The sequence below is a fragment of the Heptranchias perlo genome, chromosome 28 (genome assembly GCF_035084215.1).
Source record: "Heptranchias perlo isolate sHepPer1 chromosome 28, sHepPer1.hap1, whole genome shotgun sequence".
NCBI classification, from domain to species: Eukaryota; Metazoa; Chordata; class Chondrichthyes; order Hexanchiformes; family Hexanchidae; genus Heptranchias; species Heptranchias perlo.
This window is the reverse complement of record NC_090352.1, coordinates 39135122-39152056: the sequence shown is the minus strand read 5'-3', so window position 1 is coordinate 39152056 and position 16935 is coordinate 39135122. Positions and strand designations below refer to the sequence as shown.

Genomic DNA, 16935 nt, shown 5'->3' with positions numbered 1-16935 from the left:
TGCTATTTTGGTCCATTTTGTTGCCTCAATAGCTTGCTCCATTCCCTTCCACTGGCATCTCACTTAAAAACCCAGTACACTTGTTTCCATGGACACAGTTTTGCTCGTTGCTATAAATGTGCACAACACAATTTCTCTTCAGCTTGTGAACCTAATCCAAATCAAAACCTGATGAACCAGGATAATAAAAAAGTGATCCTGAGAAGTGGAGCGACCCCTAACTGTTTTCCTTGTGGTTTGAATGCTGAATAGCGAAGCTGAAAATAGAGACTGTCGGATGGATTGATGGATGCATGCACTACCTGGTGTGGGACTGAGACATACAGGCCAGGAATGTCGTTGTAGTAAGCTGCTGCTCTGGAAATCTGAAGTTAAATTTTCAATGGATTTTATTCCCAAATTCTTTGTGTATGATCTGTTCCACTTGCTGATCTAATTGGAATGGTATTTGAGGAGCTCGGCTGCAAGTCAATTCATGACATCAGTGAAACTCCATGTAGAACGGGGAAGGGAGAATTAATTTGATTAGCCGCAGACTTCAATTTTGGAGATGATTTTCACTTGTCAGGGTTTGTTTGCCTTTAGGAATGCAGCTTGTGAATTTTGCTTCAATTCCCTGTCCAGTAAATGTGAAAATGCCTAAAGGATTTGGATCAATCTAAATCCAGCTTGAGGCCCCTTAGACTCCTGGAAATCTGAGGGGACCGTTTAACTCCCTTCGCCTGGCGGAAATTGGGTGGAACGGAAGTTCCAAATCGGACAGTTTTTTTTCCTCCACTCCGATAACTTCCCATGGCAATTGAGTCCACCTGAATCAGCCAGGTACCTCATTAATACGTTCGAATTGACGTCCTATCGCTCAGACAGGACCCTTGTGCGATTTTACCGGCCTATTGGCTGAAGCGACTGCAGTGCTAACTCCAACTAATGAAACCTGCTGGACACCTGGCGGAGGCACCTATAGGTAAGTTTTTTTAAAAATCTTGATTGTTAAAGCAGGAGTATTCTTCCAGGACCCACAAGGAAAGTGCAGCCCCTGCTCCTGTCGCCGCCGCCACCCCCCCTCCACCCCAAACCCAAAGAGCACTGCCAGCATCCACTTACACGCGCACCCTGCAACTTACCCGAGTGCTGGAGGGCGGCCTCTAGGCTAGAAAATGAGACCCGGCTGTTAAAATCGACTAGGCCTCCCATGGCACATCCCTGCTTTCCGCCTGGAAGTTAAAATCCCTGCTCTGGTGTCTGGGGTACACACTAAACGGTCTGTCCCAGGGGTTATACTGTACTGAAAATGCTGCTAACGTACCTTTCAGAAAAGCACCAAGCTGTACATTTGTAATCTGAAGTAGTTCTGTAAATGTGCTTTGAGTTGTACACGGAGGAGTAAATGTGAGCAATGAACTGGCTGTAATGAAACCCATCAGGTACACTTCTAAACACAAGTGGCTTGTGTTGGTAAAACTGCAGTTGAAGTACTCCATCTTAGCTTTTAATGACTGGCAGGCTCTTATTCCAGCTAGTTTTGAGTTTTCAGCTTGTGCTCAAATCAAACAGTTGTTTGAATCAAACAAATAGTATTTTCTGGGATTTCTCTAGGGTTGCACTATTCTTGGGAAGTGGAAGCAAAATTGATCTGAGATTGAAAGCTGGCTTCCTGGACTGATTTTTCTGTCAATCAAAGCTCAAGACTTGAAACTTTGCCTGGTGGTATCATCAAAGTGGCCAGTTCAACATTTTGCACATAGGAATGTGACACATGGTGCATCAGGCATTCTGTGGAACATTTGGACCAGGAAACTTTTATGCTGCTGGGAAAAAGTTCCTTATGCCTCAGAGTACTTTTAAAAATAAGTTTTACTACTAATACCAAGCTATTCAATATATTTTTTTCTCTTCAGTCCAAAAAATACACATGGTGAGTTTTGATCTCCACCATGACAGCTTGGACAGCTCAGGTGTTTGCCCACATTGGATGGGGATGAGAAGGGAAAAATCTGCAGGAACTGCTCTGGGATGCTCTTTATAACCCCTAAAAATGGAATACAGTAATGCTGATCAAGCATGTAGAACAGTTCGTCAGCCAGTGATGACTGCACGTGAGCAAAAATCAACTGACCGCACTTTCTATCTCAAAAGCAAAATATTGCGGATGCTGGAAATCTGAATAAAAACAGAAAATGCTGGACAAGCTCAGCAAGTCAGGCAGCATCTGTGGAGAAAGAAACAGTTAACGTTTCAGGCCGAAGACCTTTCGTTAGAACTGGAAGATGTTAAGAGTTAAAGTTTTTGCGCTAGTACAGAGGGAGGAGAGGAAAGAACAAAAGGGAAGGTCTCTGATGGGGTGGAGGGCACGAGTGATTAAATGACAAGGGATGAAGGTGCAAGGCAAGTAAGATGGTAATAGGACAAGGACAAGTTAAGTGGCTGAGAAAGCAAGTTTTAGAAGAAGCCTTATCAGACACGAAAAGGGAAACAAAGCAATGAAGGTGAACAAGGTAAGAGAGACAAACGGAAATCCTGTTGGAGAGAGAAGCAGAACTTTTTCAAGGTGGGCACTTCCTATCTACTGTGTCCTTGCTGAAGTGATGAGTCCGTGTTCCATGATTCATGTTGCTCTCCCTTCAGGCTTTCTATACATCGATATTTACAAGTACAGTATGTAACTCGACATTTGAGGTCCGTGTTCCTCCACGTACACTTTTGTCAACTCTTGTATCTGGGTGAAGAGTGGTGTTGATATCATTTGAATTCATGTGTCACTAATTTATGCTGCCACTAGAGGGTGGCCATCCTGATAGTAAGTCTGTAGTTACAACCTTGGACTGTTCTGTGTGTTTGCTTTCTGATTTGTGATTTTAAATGCTGTTGTCATTTCAGGTTGAGAACGAGCTGAAATCAATTTGTAATGACATTCTGGATGTACTGGATAAACACCTCATTCCTGCCGCCAACTCCGGAGAGTCAAAGGTTTTCTACTATAAAATGTACGTACCGGGTATTTGAGAGTGCTGGGCTCGGATTCCACATTAGGGTACAGTTCCATGCTAAGGTTTGGTGACCTCTAACTCATACTGGGGAACAGTTCCATGGGCAGTGGTAGTTGCTCTTTGTGTGCCACCGTTATTCCCCTGTGGGCGGAGGTGCTATTATACTATAACAGGGGTTATGGGCAGGGACTTTGACTTTTTCTCTGCCAGCCAAAGAAGAGTTGACTGAGAAAATAACAGTGGATGCTCCCAGGATGGCCTAGTAGATAAAAGTCACTGCCTAGTGCAGTAGTGACCCATACTGACCATAAAGTCCCAGGTTGGATTCCTGGTTGGTGCTGAGTTAGCTGACCTCAGTCAGAGCAGCATTTGGGGTACTGCAGTTAACTAAGTGCCCTGGTTGAGAGAGGGGAAAGAATGTCAGCCAAGAGTCCTGCTTCTGATCATTATCCAGTGACCCCTGATAGAAAGAGCCTATGTGTGGATCTCTGGGAAATAAAATATCAATCAGCTGGGATTTTATTTCCTGCCATCCCTCGTCAAACTATACCCCAGTGAAGAGTTACGGGTAGGAGGGGGGAAGAAAGATAATGTTAGTACTATGTAAATACAAGTTCTTTCTTTACAGTGGGTCATAAATGTTCCTCATGAGTATCAGCAGGTTTCTTGATACTTTTGCGTTTATTTTTTTCGGGGTGGGGGGTAGAAGGCAAGAGAGGGAATGGATAACCGGTTAGCTGAATCCTTGTTTTACATCCTTTTAAAATTCCACCTGTATTCAGAAGTGAATGTGTTGCTGATGGACCACCTCCTTGCTCTGTTTTGAGTAAGTCTGGTTTTATTGCTCTCTTGCAATGAAGAAGCCATGTGTTATTTAAAACCATTACAGTGACCTGGCCAGGGATTACTGTTTGTCCTTTGTCGTGATTACAGGAAAGGTGATTACCACAGGTATCTGGCAGAGTTTGCAACAGGGAACGACAGAAAGGAGGCAGCAGAGAACAGCCTGGTCGCATACAAGGCGGCTAGTGATATTGCAATGACAGAACTTCCGCCGACGCACCCCATCCGCTTAGGCCTTGCTTTGAATTTCTCCGTATTCTACTATGAAATCCTCAACTCCCCTGACCGTGCCTGCAGGTATGTACAGGCTACGCAAACTAGAATAGCAGGTAGTTATTTTTTGTATGAGCGAGAAGCAGGAATTTAGACTGAAGGTTGTAGCTTTCTCTCCTAAAGTTGCTGACCCACATTAGCGACACAATTCCACAGGTCCCAGGAGCCCTCTGGTATCCCATCTCAATGGCCCCTCGTGTGTGAACCTGGACAGTGCGTCAGCCTGTGTTTCAGCTGCAGAAGGCAAAGTGTCAGGTGGGCTCAGTTGAGTACATTCAGTCCCACGTCAGAAGCTTGAGCGTTTAAGCCGCTCTCTAGGCTGATGGTCCAGTGGATCACTGAGGGACTGTTGCAAAGGACAGCCTCTACCACCACACGAGATGTTAAACTGAGGTCCTGTCTACCTATTCCTGTGGTTCAGGTGGACGTTAAAAATCCCACAGCACATTTTGAAGGGACTTCCCAGTCCTGGCCAACGTTCTTCCTCACCCAATGTCGTCTAAACAGATCAACTGGCCATCCGCCTCCTTGCTGATTGTGGGAGTTTGGTGCCGAATGGCTGCTGCTTTTACCCAGTAAGCCACTCTGCTGAAAGCAGTAGACTGAATGTCAACTGTTGAGATTGAGGTGCTGAGTGCCAATCTTGGCCATCAAATCTTACATTAAGTTGACTGAAGCAACAAAACGAGAATCTTTTTCACCCCACAGATTGGCGAAGGCAGCATTTGATGATGCAATTGCAGAACTGGACACCTTGAGTGAAGAAAGCTACAAGGACTCTACACTCATTATGCAGTTGTTACGTGACAACTTGACACTATGGACTTCAGACATGCAGGGAGATGGTATGTAACAAGCAAAAGTTATTGATTTGCAGAGATCCGTGTCTTATTTTTGTGTACTGAAGGCAGTAGATGCCCTATTTCCTCCCCCCACTGAAACCAAAAAGTTGGCGAGGGCTGGTTGTGTTGGTTTGAGGTGTTTTAAATCCATGCCCCAGTACCTCCTGGGGGACACCTTCAGTACAAATATTGCACGGATCCATTGTGCCCAATTGTCTATACTCTGCTTTCTCAGTGTTAGCTTAACTTTTTTCACATTTAAGGGTGGGTTGCAGTGAATTCCTGCTCACTGGGTCAATGAGCAAACTACTGCAGTCAAAGTGATGGAGGAAGCTTTTTTGTATTTGAGCTGTTTTATTTGTGGGTCTATTCAAAAGTTGAGGTGTGGGGGGTGGGGGGGGGGCGGGCGGGGAGGGAATGAAAAAGACACTATCGGGCTCTTCTATGGTAAGCTTTAACTTTCTGCATTAGCCCTCTCCCACACCAAACAACTTTTCAACTAATAATCCCAGTTCACTTGCGAGGAATTGTGCTAGAGTCTGCACAAAGGACCACATGCCAGCTGAAATTGACACAACTTTAGAGGAGGCCTAACTCAACTAATGTTTTTTAATGTTTACCGGGGTTGAAATTTCCACTGGGTCTGGGACCCACTTAAGCTGCTTTTAAGGAAAAGCTCCAGCTTTTAATCCCTTCCCCAACCATGCACCTCATCCCGATGGAGTTTGCCCCTCTTGATGTTGCTTTGTCTGGCTGTTTGGGAGCTGCACAAGACTTCCTCCCCAGGAAGTTTCCTCACTGTGATGTCACATTACACCACTCTGGTGCCATGCACTGGTTTCCTGCATCAGGATTTTGTGGGTCCAGACCAGCAGGGGAAAAACCTTGTTGGTTGACCAACATGGAGTTGATGGTGCACTCAGCTTCATTTGCTGGATATCACTATGTGGAGTTCCCAGCATCGCTTCATGTTTTCTGCCCAGTGTCATCTATAGCTAGATCTGAGTATTTACCAAAATAGGATGCTGGCTCTAGCTGTACCTAGCAGCAACAATTCTAACGCTCCATGCAGCTTACTGTCCAGACTAAAACGTTTAAAAAGCCAAAAAATACTAAAGCAGCAAACCACAATTCATCTCTGCCTCTTCTGGGATAACTCAAGTTAAGGTAGTTTTCACTGCACATCAATTATGGGACCAATTTAACTTATAACAAAAACCATTCCTCTGTTTTTGATCTGTGATTGAACTCTTAAATTCAACCTTCAGATGTGATTTCACTCGCAAGATGACTAGGAGTTGATATATAGATCTGAGTCTTAATGTGCAACTGTAAATCGTGTGCTTTTTCTGACCCAATACACCAGGCATTGCTGGTAGTTTTAATTGTGTCCCGTACTCTTCTCTTTCCCCTCTTCCCCCCCCCCCCCCCCCTTCCCTGTACCTAATATTGTGACAGCCTGGTCTGTTGGGAATATAACACTGGGTATAGCCTTAATGGCAAGCTGGCTACGAAACAGAAAACAGAGACTGGCAAAAGGTGGGAAGTGGTCCAAAAGGATCGATGCTGGGACCACTGTTCACCATTTACATAAAGGATTTAGACTCAGAAATTCAAAGTACAATTTCAAAATTTGTGGACGACACAAAATTGGGTATAGTTAATACCGAGGAGGACTGCGACAAAATACAGGAAGACATTAATAAACTTACAGAATGGTTGTGTAATTGGCAAATGAATTTCAGTACAGATAAGTGTGAGGTGTTACATTTTGATGAGAATAAGGGGGCCATGTACTGCTTGGATAATAGTCTAAAAGGGTTGGAGGCGCAGAGGGATCTGGGGGTACAGATACACCAATCACTAAAGGTTAATAAGACCATAAAAAAAGCAAACCAAGCACAGGGGTTCATTTCTAGAGGGATAGAATTGAAAAGCAGAAGTTACGTTAAACTTGAAGAGAACCTTGGTTAGGCCACACTGAGTGCTGTGCACAGTTCTTGTTTCCATATTATAAAAAGGATATAGAGGCATTGGAGAAGGTGCAAAAAAGATTTACTAGGATGATACCAGAACTGAGGTTACACATCAGGAAAGATTGAACTGGCTTGGGGCTCTTTTCTCTGGAAAAGAGAAGACTAAGGGGTGACCTGATAGAGGCCTTAAAGGTTATGAAAGGGTTTGATAGGGAAGACGTAGAGCAGGTGTTCCCACTCGTGGGGGAGACCAGGACTAGGGACCATAAATATAAAGGAGAAATTTCTTTACCCAGAGACTGGTTAGAATCTGGAACTTGCTACCACAAAGAGTAGTTGAGGTGAATAGTGTAGATACATTTAAGGGGAAGTTGGATAAACACTTGAGGGAGAAAGGAATAGAAGGATAGGCTGATAGGATGAGATGAAGCGGGAAGGGAGGAGCCTCGTTCGGGGCGGGTGGGGGAAGGAGGAGGCTCGTATGGAGCATAAACACCGGCATGGACCTGTTGGACCAAATAGCCTGTTTCTGTGTTGTACATTCTATGTTTTAAAAAAAACTGTCTGCACTCAACAGTTTCTCCAGTGTTGGCTGCTGGGTGACTGATCACTTTCTAATCCCATATGGCACTAATTGGTGCTGCGAAATAACCAGGCTCTCTTGGTATAACCATTAATCTCTCCATTTCATTGACGAATCTCTTGCTATTATTTATGTGCCCTTGTTATATACTATTAAATTTCCCTCTGTGATTCTACATTCACTCTTCCTGTTTTTTTTTCCATTCCTTTCTCCTTCCTGAATAGATTCCTAAAGGATATGAACCATTCATTCCCCCTGTAATCTGTACTTTGTAAGTCATTCAAAATGCCAAGCAGTTGTCACATCTCATAAAGATGTCACAATACTGTTTTAAAACTGTTTTTTATTGATGCATTGTTGGGGCTTCTGGCTTGCAAGCAGTAAATTATGTTAAACTGGATGATTTGGACCCATTTTGTGATTCTTGCTGTAAACTGCATGCACATGAAGTTTACAGATTAACTGCTGTATTGGGGAGTCAGGGCTTGGCCTCCGGGTCCACTGGCTTTTGTCTCCCACATTATACTGATCTCACCAAACTGGAGGTGGCAGGTGAAGGTCAGATATCTGTGCTAGTGCCCTGGCAGCTACTTTGAATGGCACAGCCAGAGGGCTGGGGGAGGAGGCGGCAAGTGCTCGCTTGCCTTTGGCTATTGGTGGCACATCAGAGATTTGGGAGGGAATGAAAGCATTAATAACTTCACAAAATTACACCAAAAAATCAGCTGTACTCAGTCCCTAACTTGTTGCTGTTTACAGGGCTTTTTAAGGTTTGCAAGCCGGTAATACTGGGTCTTTAAAGATGATCTGTTAAGAAATGCTGTCATAAAAAATCACTCCTAGAAATGTGAGCCACCTCCTTGTGACTGAGTTTTAACTGTAATGATTGGCATTTATTCAATATATGGTCCATAAAACTTTAATGAAAGTCCAGAGAAACCTTTTGGGCCAGTAAGGGGATGGAAATTGCTATTTTAAAATTGGGCTGAAAATTGGATTTGTGGTTTTCATACCTGTCTGGTATTGTGACATCTGCCCTGTCCTTGCATTAACTTCCGTGTGGCTCTTCTCACAGCTGGGCCTGTCTCAGCCGCTCTGTTAGAATTAGACGTACTTGGAGAAGCTGCATTTCAACCTGTTGGCATGCTTGGACTTCTTTCTGTCTGATGTGGTTTTAGCCACTCGTGTATTTCTGCTGTAGTGTGTAGTCCCTTCTGGTCATGATCAGGGCAAGCGGTTTGGAATATCTGTAGCCCTGCATCAGGGGCAACTGTCTTCATTTGGGGTTCCTGAACTTTCACTGTTGCAGGAAGGATAGTTTTGCATCCTGAATCTGGGCATGCTCAAGATGAGCAGTTCTGTTTTTTATTTAATCCGCTTGTTCCTTGCCTTGACTTGTTGGTGTGCTTGGTGTTCTTAAAGCTGTAGTGTCTCTACAAGCTAGTTTTGTGTTTATCCTATTTTATACAGACCATTTTGAGAGATTGGTTGAAGCATCTGAGGTAGGTCTAATCCCACCAGAACTATTGCAATTGTCTCATCCCTCAAAAGGAGGCCACCGCATATCCAATGAAACGGATGGTCTAAAAAAAAATCCTGTGCTAAAATCAATACTGATTAATTGCAAATGATTGTATTTGCATCAATGACACTCCAGCCTGAGCAATTCACATTGCTCGCAAAAGCATCTGATGAGCACTTGTCATACTCCATGGTCATCCAGGTGTGTACAAGAACTATAAAACTGGGGGCATGTAGTCTGACATCTGTGTCAATGTTAGGAATTACAGCCCTCCCATTACTTGAGAGTAACTCCTGGTCTGGTGCAGCATGGATTAGAGCAGGCTGCCTCTACACAGCATCAACTACATGCCCAAACTCATCAACCTGACAGCACCCTTATTGTACCAATTTGACACTTAGCTTATGAATGGCTGGTGTGGAAAGTATCAGGTTAGCCTGAAATTGTGGGGAGTCTTGTGCTTTTGCATTTATCACCGTTGAGGCTGCCACTAACTAGTTTCATGTGCAAGGCCTATTTCCACCATTGTTTTGTATTAGATTTTAGCCCAGGTCCCAGCGGTGAGCTAGTGATGCTAACCCACTGTTCCAGCCAGAACCACTGCTACATGAGTGCGTAGACCAATTGAATCAGCTGTACCCAAGCTTGTAGATTCTGAAAATGGGCTGCTTGGTCTTCCCCTACATCACTTCCCTTTCTTTCCAATACAAATTGGAAGCAATTCCAGTCCACGCACTGCCCACGATTGACAACTGATTGGCATCGGATTTGGCTATCGATGGACCTGATATAGTACAAGAGGTGGTGCAGTATACTGCTATGCATAATGTCTACTTTAAAGCTACAGTGCTTGCAGTTGCTATGATCTTTGATACCTCCGACCTATTTTTAAGCTATTTTCACTTTTTAGCTAAAGATATGTATTCTATGAAACACTGCAGAAACTATTTCCTTGAAGCTATGTAGTGCAGCAGCACTGGAGTTAAACCACAGAAATGGTCCATGTAGCACAGAAATCCATTGCTCTTAACCCAAGGAACAAAATGATGTTCACAACTCTGACTTACATTCGCATGCTGGTTTTTTTGCCAGGTGTGGAATTGGGCAACAGATTTATCAACCTCAGGACTTCCTGCATCTTTAAGTGGCATTGGTGCATACTACAGAATCGTGTGATCTCCAACTAATCCAGGAATAATGCTCAATAGCCTGCTAATTCCAGCAACCATAGCTGTTCATTATTGTCATACAGGTGCTAGATGGTTAATTGGTGAAAACACGGTGCATATCTGCAGTTTGAATTTTTGATGCAAGTAATATTTTCCCCCTCCTGCTGCAGGGAGCTTGCCTTTATTGTTTTTGAACCAATCACCTGTTTTTGCTCCAGGATCAGACTTCCCAACAGTATTTAAACTGAAGTCAGACAGCTCCGAGTGAGCTGCTCATCCACTGCAGTCAAATAAATTCTTTGAGTGAGCTATTCTTCCTCGATAATAATTCTGATAATGTCCCCAGATAAAGTTTATAGAATGGAACGGTTGACTGGAATCTAGGTCATGGTGTTGAGTTGTGAACAGTTTGAGGAACTGCTATTCCAGTTGTCCTTCCATATGTACATCTTTGGCTGGAATAATCAAGAATGGGATTTGAGTCAGTGGGAAACGCTTAATGTAAATTGTTACAAAGTGAAACCCTTGCAAAATAACCTGCTTTCATGATGAGGGACACCAGTGTAGTGTTCATATAAAATTCCTTCCTGTTATTTTAACTGCCATTAATCCATTCTAAAGTAAGCCAGCTAACACCCATGTTAAAATATCCCATGGGTGTGTTAAACATTTATATGCTAGTATTTTGAGGCCTCTAGTCACATTGTATCTTGCAGTTGCTTACGTCACAATACTTGGAAGTGTAGCATTCACCAAATGCTCCATCCACATGGTCTGTTACAAGTCTGAACACTGGCATGGTGCCAGCAGATTATAACCGATCAATTCCTTTGTCTCTCCCTTTACGCTTTCTTGTGGTGTTGCTGAATATATATTCTGCAAAACTTGCTATCGAATACAGATTTTTAATCGAATTTAAAATATTTTTAGTTTGAGGGTAATTTAACCTTAATCAGGCCCTATTCATTTTCAGTGCTCTTCCAACTGAAGGCTTTAATGTCAAATGTTTGTTTCTGCAGCCTAAGCAGAACTGCCTGTTATTCCGTGACCAGGCCCTGCATGCAGATGTTCCAGCTTCCTCTTGGGTTTTTGTAGTTGTGGGTAGGGGGAAGACGTCAATTGTTTGATTTTTTTTTTAAAAAGACGATAGCTTGCTTGTCGGCTGAGCAGAGTTGGAATCTGGCTCGTTTCTCACAATTGAACAATGAGGCCATGAACGGAGGATGGATGTGGGGCAGATTGCCCGTGGCTTCAGTGACTGGAATGCGACAGCTAATCTTTAGTAAGCTGCATGTATCTCTGAAAACTGCTGCTGTGAGCCTGTGGCCAGTGTGTTTAGATGTCTGCTGGTGTGTAAATTGATTTTTTTTTCTTGCCTCGTTCTTTTCTGCGCAGGTGAAGAACCGAGTAAAGATGTGGTGCAAGATGTTGATGACGACAATCAGTGAGAAGACATGGCGAATGAGAAGACCCTGTCTGCCCCTCTCCTGTCCCTCCCCGCAGTCCTAGTCCAAGCTGAGAACCAGTGAATTTGATGTTGGTACTGGACCTCAGAATTAGCTATGTGCCCATTTGGGTTCCGAGGATTATTTTTGTTTTTTTATTTTTATTTTTTACTTGTTTAAAAAAAAATCTAAAGGCAATGCTGGCTCTCTATGGATGTTTAACTGGGACCTGCTTTCTTTGACCAGAATTCTTTGGAAATCCTTTTTGAATAAACTGTTCAATTCTACTTAATACAGTTTTGTGAATAATTCACGTCTCCACCTTCTTTCCAATCGAGATCTGAGCAGTGAATCGGATTTGGTGGTCAGTCATGAATCGCAATGATTGACAACCGAGCCCAGCTCGTTTGTGTGCGGAGAAACCCTCGACCCTTTAAACGTGTTATGCTTTACAACCCACCAAACCGTCTTAACCACCTTCGTTACTGCATGCTCTTGGTTTGCTTTTTTTTTCAAAAAAATGTACACATTGACCAGTGTGGCTAAACAAATAAAACTGTGTTCTTTTGTGAACAGTTAAATAGCTTGCTCTAAAAGTCTTTGAGCCTGGTGTGCACGGTGTTTTCCTTCAGTATGCTAACCCTGAAGATAGCAGATTACAGTTACAATCCATGGATAGTCCTTTGCTGTTATTTTTTGTCCATCCTGGCAGAGCAGGTCGTGTTTGAGCTGCTGTCAAAGCCTGCATGCTTTGTTAAAACAAGTTTTTTTTTTTGTTTTTTTTTTTCTTATCCACTCCTCCTCTTTCCCCTTCCCCTTCTCTTTCTCTCTTTGTTCAGTATGTGTAACTTGAAGCTAATTTGTACTACTGGATATATCTGACTGGAGCCACCGATACAGATCTGTATCCTTCTTACTGAAACACAGCATGGATTAATATTAAACTTAAATAAAAGAACCTAAATTAAGATCTGTGTTGCTGTTTATCCTGTCTGTGACTGTGTGTCGCCTGTTTGTTTCGCAGACATCTTGAGAGAGAGAAAGAGAGAGAGCACAGTGAAGAGACAGATTCATTGAGGGGTGGCGGGGGGAGAGGGAGAAGAAGAAGAGAGAGAAGTATGTTGCTGTTCAGTATCCTGCATGTGGAGTTGTCAGCCTTTTGGTGCCAGAGATTGAGGCAAGATTGGGGGAGTGAGAAAAGTTAGAGAACCTGGGGGTGGTGCCAGAGGATTGGAGAATTGCAAGTGTTACACCCTTTTTTGAACAAAGGTGTAAGGATAAACCCAGCAACTACAGGCCAGTCAGTTTAACCTCAGTGGTGGGGAAACTTTTAGAAACGATAATCCGGGACAGAATTAAATCACTTGGTTGATTGTGGGTTGATTAGGGAAAGCCAGCACGGATTTGTTAAAGGCAAATTGTGTTTAACTAACCTGATGGAGTTTTTTGATGAGGTAACAGAGGGTAGATGAGGGCAATGCAGTTATGTGTATATGGACTTTCAAAAGGCATTTAATAAAGTGCCACATAATAGGTTTATCATCAAGATTGTGGTCCATGGAATAAAGGGGGCAGTAGCAACATGGATACAGAATTGGCTTATGGGACAGGAAACAGTAGTGGTAAACATTTTTTTTAATCGAACTGGAGGGAGGTAAACAGCTGTGTTCCCCAGGGGTCGTTGCTGGGACCACTGATTTTCTTGATATATAAATGACTTGGGTGTACAAGGCACAATTTCAAAATTTGCAGATGACGAAACTTGGTGAGGATAGTGATAGACTTCAAGAGGATATAGACAGGGTTGGTGGAATGGGCGGACAAGTGGCAGATGAAATTTAATGCAGAAAAATGCGACGTGATACATTTCGGTAGGAAGAACGAGGGGAGGCAATATAAACTAGAGGACACAACTCTAAAAGGGGTGCAGGAACAGAGATCTGGGGTAAATGTGCCCAAATCAATGAAGGTGGCAGGGCAGGTTAGGTTGAGAATGGTTAAAAAAGCATATGGGATCCTGGGCTTTATAAATAGAGGCATAGAGTACAAAAGTATGGAAGTCATGTTGAACGTTCATAAAACACTGGTTCGGCCACAACTGGAGTATTGTATCCAGTTCTGGGCACCGCACTTTAGGAAGGATGTGAAGGCCTTAGAGAGGGTGCAGAAGAGATTTACTAGAATGATTCCAGGGATGAGGGACTTTAGTTATGTGGATAGACTGGAGAAGCTGGGGTTGTTCTCCTTGGAACAGACTGTGCAAGGAGATTTGATCGAGGTATTCAAAATCATGAAGGGTCTGGACAGAGTAGATAGAGAGAAACTGTTCCCATTGGTGGAAGGGTCAAGAACTAGAGGACACAGATTTAAGGTGATTGGCAAAAGAACCAAAGGACATGAGGAAAAACTTTTTTACACAGTGAGTGGTTATGACCTGGAGAGGGGGTGGAGGCAGATTCAATCATGGCCTTCAAAAGAACTGTGCTGTAACCTATGATTTTAACCTTGGCGTTCTTACAGAATCTGTTAATTAAACTGACTTCCAGCACATTATTCTGCTGGAAAACTAGTACTTTATTACATGACAATTTTGGATATTGGCACAATACAGAATCATAGAATGGTTACAGCAAATAAGGCAGCCATTCGGCCTATCGAGTCCATGCCAGTTCTCCAAGAGCAATCCAGCTAGTCCCACTCCCCTGCCCTTTCCTCGTGGCCCTGCAAATTTTTTCCCTTCAAGTACTTATCCAATTCCCTTTTGAAGGCCATGATTGAATCTGCCTCCACCACCCCCTCGGGCAGTGCATTCCAGATCTAACCACTTGCTGTGTAAAAGATTTTCATGTCTCCTTTGGTTCTTTTGCCAATCACCTTAAATCTCTGCCCTCTGGTTCTTAACCCCCCCTGCCAATGGGAACAGATTCAATCTACTCCGTCTAGACCCCTCATGATTTTGAACTCCTCTATTAAATCTCCCTAACCTCTTCTAAGGAGAACAAACCCAGCTTCTCCAGTCTATCCACTTAACTACATAAGAACATAAGAAATTGGAGCAGGAGTAGGCCAATCGGCCCCTCGAGCCTGCTCCGCCATTCAATAAGATCATGGCTGATCTGATCCCAACCACAAATCGAAAGAACACAAGTAGTAGGAGCAGGACCCGGCCACACAGCCCCTGGGCCCTCTCCGCCACCCACAGGGCATTGACCGATCCGAACTCAGCTTCATGTCCAATTTCCTGCCCGCTCCCCATAACCCCTAATTCCCTTTACTTCTAGGAAACTGTCTATTTCTGTTTTAAATTTATCTAATGATGTAGCTTCCACAGCTTCCTGGGGCAGCAAATTCCACAGACCTACCACTCTGAGTGAAGAAGTTTCTCCTCATCTCAGTTTTGAAAGAGCAGCCCCTTATTCTAAGATTATGCCCCCTAGTTCTAGTTTCACCCATCTTTGGGAACATCCTTACCGCATCCACCCGATCAAGCCCCTTCACAATCTTATATGTTTCAATAAGATCGCCTCTCATTCTTCTGAACTCCAATGAGTAGAGTCCCAATCTACTCAACCTCTCCTCATATGTCCGCCCCCTCATCCCCGGGATTAACCGAGTGAACCTTCTTTGTACTGCCTCGAGAGCAAGTATGTCTTTTCTAAAGTATGGACACCAAAACTGTATGCAGTATTCCAGGTGCGGTCTCACCAATACCCTATATAACTGCAGCAATACCTCCCTGTTTTTATATTCTATCCCCCTAGCAATAAAAGCCAACATTCCGTTGGCCTTCTTGATCACCTGCTGCACCTGCATACCAACTTTTTGATTTTCTTGCATGAGGACCCCCAGATCCCTTTGTACTGCAGTACTTTCCAGTCTCTCGCCATTAAGAAAATAACTTGCTCTCTGATTTTTCCTGCCAAAGTGCATAACCTCACATTTTCCAATATTATATTGCATCTGCCAAATCTCCGCCCACTCACCCAGCCTGTCTATATCCCCTTGCAGGTTTTTTATGTCCTCCTCACTCTCTACTTTCCCTCCCATCTTTGTATCATCTGCAAATTTTGATATGTTGCACTCGGTCCCCTCCTCCAAATCGTTAATATAGATTGTAAAGAGTTGGGGACCCAGCACCGACCCCTGTGGAACACCACTGGTTACTGGTTGCCAGTCCGAAAATGAACCATTTATTCCAACTCTCTGCTTCCTGTTCGATAACCAATCCTCCACCCATGCCAGAATATTACCCCCAATCCCGTGATTTTTTATCTTAAGTAATAATCTTTTATGTGGCACCTTGTCGAAAGTCCTTCAACCCAGGAACCATTCTAGAAAATCTTTTCTGCACCCTTGACATCCTTCCTAAAGTGTGGTACCCAGAATTGGACACAATACTCCAGTTGTGGTCAAATCAGTGTTTTAAAAGGTTCATCATAACTTCCTTACTTTTGTACTCCGCCACTTTATAAAGCCCAGGATCCCATATGTTTTCTCAACCTATCCTGCCACCTTCAACAATTTGTGCACATGTACCCCCAGATCTTTCTGTTCCTGCACCGATTTTAGAATTGTACCTTTTAGTTTATATTGCCTCTCCTCGTTCTTTATACCGAAATGCATCACTCTGCATTTCTCAGTGTTAAATTCCATCTGCCAAGTGTCCGCCCATTCCACCAGCCTGTCTGTCCTTTTGAAGTCTACCACTATCCTCCTCATTGTTCACTACACTTCCAAGTTTTGTGTCATTGCCAAATTTTGAAATTGTACCCTGTCCAAGTCATTAATATATATCAAGAAAAGCAGTGGTCCTAGTACTGACCCCTGGGGAACACTGCCATATTATCTCCCTGTCCAAAAAACACTGTTAACCACTACTCTTGTTTCCTGTCACTTAGCCAGTTTCATGTCCATCCTCCCACTGCCCTTTTTATTCCAGTACAGCCTACTATCCCCACATTACATCCTAGCTTTTGTACAAGGTTGATTTTTATGGTGTTAAAAAAAAATGAAGCAAGCGCATTCAACCCAGACTGGAGAACAAACTGGAGACTGTCCCTTTGCCCAGTAGAGTTTTCTAAACTTGCAAATGAGACTGGTCGGTGAAATGCATGGATGTAGTTTTACGGATGGGCGGGAATCAAGGACCATGTTGGGTGGGGGTTTGGGTGAATTGCAGAGATGAGGAAAAGTAGATTTGAAGCAAACCCAGAGTGTTAATATTTGGAATTCTCCATCCCAGAGTGCTGTGGATGCTCAGTCGTTGAGTATATTCAAGGCTGAGATCGATAGATT

At 43.4% G+C, this 16935-nt stretch overlaps 1 protein-coding gene across 2 annotated transcripts in view; it reads left to right on the top strand.

The window, feature by feature from the left end:
- The window catches only part of ywhae1 (tyrosine 3-monooxygenase/tryptophan 5-monooxygenase activation protein, epsilon polypeptide 1), a 40222-nt gene extending 27614 nt beyond the window's left edge, over positions 1 to 12608 (top strand). The window contains exons 3-7 of one of the 2 annotated variants that reach the window (XM_068008563.1): positions 2878 to 2984; positions 3921 to 4127; positions 4812 to 4948; positions 7729 to 7775; positions 11591 to 12608. In XM_068008563.1, the coding sequence (XP_067864664.1) occupies positions 2878 to 2984; positions 3921 to 4127; positions 4812 to 4948; positions 7729 to 7736 (459 nt within the window). In that variant the 3' untranslated portion in view covers positions 7737 to 7775; positions 11591 to 12608. The remainder of the gene's footprint in view (positions 1 to 2877; positions 2985 to 3920; positions 4128 to 4811; positions 4949 to 7728; positions 7776 to 11590) is intronic. The other variant, XM_068008562.1, reaches the window with a different exon arrangement.
- Positions 12609 to 16935: the final 4327 nt, after the last annotated feature.